Raw genomic sequence first — 7,304 nt, 5'->3', positions numbered from 1 at the left:
GGGGGGGAACGAGTTCAGACTCTCATCGCGATGGGTGGCGTCATCACAGAGATCAAACACTTGTTACTAGGTAGTCCAGTTTCTTGTAGCGTCTGCCCTCGCACTGTAATAATAAGCTAGCGCACACCCTTGCAGCTATTGGCTGTACAAACACAAGTGGAACCATTACCACTTGGGATGAGGTCCCTCATGGTTTAGAGGGGTTGGTGTCTGGAGATTTGGCTGCGACCGATGAGTAATGGAAAGTATTTCCAGTTTCAAAAAAAAAAGAGTTTGCTTATGATTATTTCCTTCTTGGTTGTGTTCTTTTCATGTTTATTTCGAAGCAGCTATTTGATTGCTAACATTGTGATAACTTGTCAGTGTGCGGTCGTAGATACCGGAAACTATTCCTTTTTTCCATGAAAAAAATGATGTGTTGTATTCAGTATCTGTTAGGAAGTCTCACAATGACTATTGTTACTTTTTTTGGATAATAAACGAATGGCAATAATGCGTATAAGCAGCTCGACGTTAGGTCGCCAACAATTGGTTCATGAATACCTCTAGTAGCGGGCAAGCTACATATATATCATCTGCACCCTGTCCCCGGCCTGAAAGGCTGAAAATAAGAAAAACACTAATGGATCATCGACGATATGATTTGTGTCATGCATATTATATGCATGAATATATGATCATGCCATTGTACACATTGTTTAGGTAGCTTATTAACATAGTTTTTGGCCGGCCTGTAACAAAATTCAAGAGACTGAAACAAGACTGATAGATATATCACGCATCATGCAACATGCATGCATGGAGGGAAACACGTCCACCCGCAATGCATGCTTCATTGCAATTCAATACAGCTAACCTTAAGTACGTCATATATATGTATTGAACTGCCTGAATTTTGCATATATATGCTGGTATGCATTATACAACATACATATATAATGCCTGCCAAACTGCCTCTGTATGTTTTGTTTATTTATTTGTAATCTCTTCTCTTCTCTTCTCAGGTGTTCAATTTAGCATCGATGATATATCATCAGTCGTCTCACCTTACCATCATCACTAGGTTTACATACTGCCTCATCAGTATATAGTTAGACTACAATTGCTAGCACCCTCATATATAAATCAGGTTGTTGCTAGCAACTTATTAGAGACTAGCTAGGTCATCTCGCTTTCGCCCCGCCTCTGCTCCTCCTCTTCCTGCTCTTGCTTCAGCTTCTTCTTTTCCACCGCCGCAGCCTGCAGCTCCTTGCCTTTCCCCCATAGGAACGCGTACAGCCCCACGATGATCAGCAGCGCTCCCACCACCCTGCGCGTGCACATGTATAAACACCACTTAGTAGTTATAAACATGCATGTCATCTCGAGTTTTACCGATCACCGGTCACTAGACTAGCTCCTCAGTTGTCAGATTTGCTACAGTGCAATAGCACCAGGCCTGAAATGAAGGTGCTGGCTCACTCACCCTCCAACGTAGATTTTGGTGCCGAGCAGGAGCGAGTCCATCACCGTGGTGATGATCAGTGACAGTGAGTTGAACATGGAAGGGTAGATTGGCCCGCGACGGCTCACCGCCCATGAGATGAGGACGAAGGTGATGCCCGTGTTCAACACACCCTGATGCATGATGATCCGTCATCAGCAAAAGATACATGTGTAATCCATCACGCTATTGATTATACTAGTTAACTAGTTGTCAGTCAGTATGTATAATTACCGAGTAGACGACCGTCAGAAGCTGCAGGTCCCACTTGAGTCTCCAGTCTGCCCTGTCATGGCTGAGGAACACGCTGATGATGAAGGCCTGTATGCTTCCTGACAGGCACGTCAGCATCGTCCCCCAGTACCTTGATGGAAACACCTTCCCAAGCCTTGCCTGTCGTCATTGGATGCACCACGATGGAGCCATCAGCCATCACTCATCACAGAGGGAGATGTGGATTTCAGTTGTTCAAGCAAAGACTAGATTTACCTGTACGATGAACCACAGGGCGTAGCTCAGGCAGCTGCCGCACAGGAACAGTGTGCCGGTGAGCATGTCATGGTGATGGCCACCGCTCGCCGGCGCATCGGCGAGGGAGGTATTGAGCAGGTGCTTAGGCCACAGGTGCAGAAGATGGCCTTTGAGCAGGCTAACGATCATCGTCCCGCCCACGCACGTCAGAGCGCCCAGGACCTTCAGCCTGCCAGGCCACTTCCCCAGCGACACCTTCTCGGCTCTGAATGCATTTACATATAAGCATTGTTGGCCTCGGGATCTCCCACACGGGTGAGCCGACCGCTCATCGACGTTGTTGACCACACACTATGGCTAGAGGTAGAAGAAGAGAGAGAACAGAGCGCGTGCACACACAGCACAAGCACCAACGTTGGCTGGAGCTCTGCAGAGGAGATGGCAAAACTGAACTCGCTCACTTTAGTGAGTTGCAATGCGAAGCTAAATATACAACTCTATTCATCTAATCCTAGTACACAGACATGTCGGGCTGTCTTGCTACTACAGTGACTAGATGTGACAGCATGACTGACTTTGGCCCCTGTCCCTGCTGTACAGTGCGGCAGGGGAGCCTTTCGGCGCCTGCTCCTACAGCGGCCTCAGTGCAGCAGCAGGGGAGCCTTTCGGCGCCTGCTCCTACAGCGGCCACAGTGCAGCAGCAGGGGAGCCCTTTCGGCACCTGCCGCTGCCGCACGTTCACACAGTGGAGAGCAACAGATTACTTTAGGAGCATCACATCACACGCGCAAATGGGGAGACATGCATACCACCAAAGATCCATGTATGCTTTGGTTTGTTTGCGTACCTGACCAAGATGGCGATGACGAAGGTCACGATTGGGATCAGGTTCAGGAAGACGACGGAGTACGCGGCGCTTGTGACCTGCAGGCCGTAGTAGTACAGCCCCATGGCCAACACAACTCTGCGGCATATGTAAGAACAATTTTACTTCCTAGCAGATCATCACGTTATGTATGTACAGATGGATGAAGTAAAGGTTGACATAACAGTTTCTCTTCTCTTGTATGTATCTAGCATTCGTTGGAAAAAGACAGGGGAGTATGACAGCTGAAATCAGGCTGAGTGCGAGTGCTCACGCAAATGTTGCATTTAAGGAAATCCAACCCAACACAGCCAAGTTCAGTTTCTTCCACATTTCCCTGCAACAGACCAAGATGGAAAGAAATCATGGAAAAGAATCGGAGAAGATCAAATCGATCGTGCTATATCAGGAGTCAGGACATATATCTTTAATCTCATTAAAAACACTGCATATATAGTATAGCCAACAGTTTGTAACTGCTGTTTAACAAGAAGTTCGTAGTACATCGTGATCGTACCAGAACAACAACAACTATGTATAATATAACAGAGAAGACATGTGAGGTATAACGTTGGAAAAATACTGAAAATGGAAGTAGTAGGTACCGATCTGTCATCAAGCTTTGGCATTATACACATTGTGTCTGGCAAAGTTGAATACGCCTTCTCGATATGTTTTGCATTAATTGGCACGCAGAGAACTAGAGGCAGCACACGATAACGATACGCAGGTGCTGACAGTGCAGTAAGAATTTGGCAGCAGCAGCTACCTGTTTGAGGCTGGGCTACTGATTCAGCAGGACAGGACAGACTCATGGGGGTCTTCTGTCATGGAGACAGCAAAAAGGCATGATCTGTGTCATCGCCCACAAGAGGGTGACGCGTGAGGGTTGGCTATATCTGTGTCTGTGAGGCATGAGACGAGACGGCGACACGAGTGTGACAGAGACCTCTCTTCCATTTTCTGTCTCCTGACTGAATCAGATGGACACGCATGCATTATCCATTAGCACCGCATGCAATTAGTGGCAGCCAGGCACATCAACAAAGCCACTCTAAATCCTTTCCCTGTTCATCAGAGAAGTAGCTAGCTCTAGACTCTAGTAGCTCGTAGGCACTAGTCCAAAAGGACAGAGACAGAGATCAAATCGCTTTGAAATTTCGCGGTTTCTTCGAATCTGAACGCAGCAGGGGTCAATGGAGATGTAGACTGCAATGCAATGCATGCAGGGCCGTGTTTAGTTGCCCCCCCAAAGGCGGCGCCCGAGTTACTGTAGCTGCAGTATCGTTTTGTTTTTATTTTTTTATAATTGTCCAATCGTTAACTAATTAGACTCAAAACGTTCGTCTCGTAAAGTACAACCAAACTGTGCAATTAGTTTTTGATTTCGTCAACATTTAGTACTCCATGTATGTACCGCAAATTTGATGTGACGGGGAATCTTCTTTTTGCATAGTGTTAAAGTTTGGATTTTGGTGGAACTAAACATGGCCTAGATTGAAGTTGTGTTGTCTTTTGGTGGTAACAGTTGGCAGTCAACAATAGATAATGAGCCTGTTCGCTTGTTGGTTTCAGCCAGCCCAAACCAGCCAGCAAACAATGTTAAACCAGCCAGCAAACAATGTTTTCCTCTCACAACAAACCAGCACCAGCCAATCCAAACCAGTCCAGAAACCAACCAGCGAATAGGCCGAATAGGTGCTGCCCCTGATCCCGGATGCAAACAGTCATCCATCCACTCATCTATCTATCTCTTCATTCGAGGACCCAAATTATATTAATTAAAGTATCATATTTGATATATATATATATGTATAATCTTGTGTATTTGATTTAATTATTGGTATCTGTAACTGTGAGTACGTGCATGCATGTATACTAGTATACTAAACTACTATACTATTGTCAACCGGCCGGGTGGTAGCTAGCTCAACTGGAAAATGTTGTTCCTTGGCGGTAATATATATTTGACCACGTACTCGTATCCGGTATATATGCACATCATCAATAATATAATGTGCATGCACGAACAAAATCTTCTACAGTACGGAATAGTATTTAATATAAAATATATAATACTTATATCTGTATGCACTTGCTAGATATATACGTACAGCGGTACAGGGCAAAAAGTACTGCATATATATATGTCGTGCATGTGCACGCTATTGTCAACTATGCCTTTCCCAAAAATTAAACATGTACGACGGCTGGTGTCAACTTGTCATGCCATTTCAAGATAAAAATAAAGGATGACTACTACTGTTGACATGTGCCATTTCAAAATATCAAACTAAAAATAAAATGTGTAGTAACTAGTGTTGCCATGCATGCGAGTGCAACTGAAAAATCTATCTAAATATCTTGTGTGGATTCAGTTCAAGTCAAATCAAATCACAACAAAAAAAAAACTTTTGTGAAAAAAACTATATTATTGAAGCATCATGTACTACTCGTGCTGACATAGCGGCGTACGTACGTATCTAGAGGGCTGAGATATTCGGAATGCATATATAGTGTACATAGGCACATAATTAAAATTTGAACCAGCAGGAAATAAACAAATTTGTGTGTGCATTCAGTTTTTATTAGTGCTGATGCTGCTTCACATCACAGATTCACAGGCGGTGTGAGGGACGTACGGGTAACCACCTACTATGCATGCATGTATGGGAGAATAATGAGAAGAAATGTGTCTAGATTAATTCTATATCTATATCTTGTGAATTAGCAGAGTTAATGTTATAGACTTATATTTTCCTATACTTTTTTTCATATTGCTATACTTGCATGCAGCGAGTTATTTTTAATTTCTCAAAAAAGAGAGAGAGTTATTTTTCAAGTAAAGAAGAAAGAAATCAAGGAGGAAACTAACAATAACACGCAATGCATGACAAGAATCTTTAACTAGCTAGCAGGACAAAATAAATAAATTGTTTGCAGGTCGCAACCAAAAAAAAAGAAGAAAAACAGGAACTTTAGTAGGTAGCTAGGTCTAGAGGATAGGCACAACCGTACCTCTCGAAGAAGAAGGCGAGTGGAGCGACGGCGCCGGTGGCGACGAGGTTGCGGTAGACGATGAGGACGCAGGGGCGCATGCCGGTGTTGAGCGCCAGCTTCGAGAGGAGCAGCATCACCACCGTGAACGCCTGCACCACCACCATGCTCAGCGGCAGCGCCGCCGTCTCCCACGACGACGCCCCCGCCCCGGCCCCGGCCCCCGCCGGTGAAGCTTTCACCGACGGCGGCGGCGGCGCCGGCTTGACGGGCATCTCCACTACGATCTCCTCCTCCTCCGGCGGCGCCTGCCGATCCGCCTCCCCGTTCGACGCCATGTGTGCTCAACTTCCTTGGATAGATCCTCCTAGCTAGCTAGGTCCTCCCTTGATAGATGCCGCCGCCGCCGCGTAGACGACGATCGACGAGGAGGGCACGAGCACGGAGCAGCTAGCAATGCACGGCCGCGGCAAGAAGGGTGGGTGGAGAGCGCGTTGGCATGCAAATGCAATGGAGATTGATGACTCGGAGGAGAAGAAGTGTAGGTGACTTCAAGGTGTATATATATAGGAAGTCGAAGAGAGCGGAGGGAAGTTATTAATGGCGGCGTGTCGTCAGCAGTGAGAATGTGAGATGCATGGCCGATCGATCGTTGCGGCCGGGAAGGATGGATGGAGACGGGAGGTGGGTGGGTGCCGAATGCAACTGCGCTTGGATCAATCGGGAAACAAAGATGGGAAACGAACACGTCGTCCGTGCACGGGAGGAGGGATTCTTCTTTCAATTCATTGATAAATCTGGATGGACCGCGATCCGGTTCTGCTCATCCTTTGCCTGCTCGTTTTTGGTTGGGTTTGATTTCTTCGCGTTGCTGGTACCAACACAACACACAGCACAACAGTGGACTTGCTGTACGTTCCGCCGCGGATTGCATGGCTGATGAAGTGATGATAGCTAGCGGTTTAGTAGTATCCCACAGTTTGACTGGCCACTGCATGCATGCTGGTAATTAATTTCATCGTTTATACCAATGTGCGCGTATAGGTTTATCTATGAACAATGCTGGTATTCATTCATTTTCATCATACTACTACGTATAATACGTTGGAGGAAGATATATATTATTTATGAACAATGATATGTTTATCTGTGGGCAGATCTTCGTAACGATTTCATTCTTGGCAAAAAAGTATATCTCTTAGATTTTAGTTTGTAAAGAATAAAGATTAGCCTAGCTAAGGAAAAAAAGTGCAAATATACAATCCTAGAACAGAAATTAAATACTCCAGATAAAGAAAAAATCGCGAAGAATTTTGTCATTTCAAATTTCCACCCCACTTTTCAGTCCACCGGTTGCAAATGAGATATTTGGGGCTCAAATCGATAGATAGTCCAAATATATATAATACTCCTAGTAGATAACTTATTTATCTGCTCTGTCCTGCCTAATTTTTCAATAAAGTCTGGGTCTTTGGGGTACTATATAAT

General features: G+C 45.2%; 1 protein-coding gene across 1 annotated transcript; it reads right to left on the bottom strand.

Moving 5' to 3' along the window:
- Positions 1-949: 949 nt before the first annotated feature.
- LOC136523008 (WAT1-related protein At1g09380-like) lies at positions 950-6,317 on the bottom strand. The gene is made up of 7 exons (XM_066516793.1): positions 5,838-6,317; positions 3,094-3,156; positions 2,802-2,918; positions 1,973-2,219; positions 1,718-1,876; positions 1,466-1,617; positions 950-1,309 (listed from the first exon to the last, which is right to left on the bottom strand). The coding sequence occupies exons 1-7, from the start codon at positions 6,152-6,154 to the stop codon at positions 1,159-1,161; spliced, it is 1,206 nt and encodes a 401-aa protein (XP_066372890.1). The 5' UTR covers positions 6,155-6,317; the 3' UTR covers positions 950-1,158.
- Between the last annotated feature and the right edge of the window lie 987 nt (positions 6,318-7,304).

The sequence above is a fragment of the Miscanthus floridulus genome, chromosome 18 (assembly GCF_019320115.1).
Source record: "Miscanthus floridulus cultivar M001 chromosome 18, ASM1932011v1, whole genome shotgun sequence".
Classification (NCBI taxonomy): domain Eukaryota; kingdom Viridiplantae; phylum Streptophyta; class Magnoliopsida; order Poales; family Poaceae; genus Miscanthus; species Miscanthus floridulus.
Note: the sequence above shows the minus strand (reverse complement) of the source record. Positions and strands in the feature narration are given on the sequence as shown.

Coding starts and splice junctions, on each gene's coding strand:
- LOC136523008 (XM_066516793.1), bottom strand. CDS start 6,154: ATGGCGTCGAACGGGGAGGCGGATCGGCAGGCGCCGCCGGAGGAGGAG. Junction 3,157..5,837: donor CTCGCCTTCTTCTTCGAGAG/GTACGGTTGTGC, acceptor GGTCTGTTGCAG/GGAAATGTGGAAGAAACTGA. Junction 2,919..3,093: donor TCCTTAAATGCAACATTTGC/GTGAGCACTCGC, acceptor CATATGCCGCAG/AGTTGTGTTGGCCATGGGGC.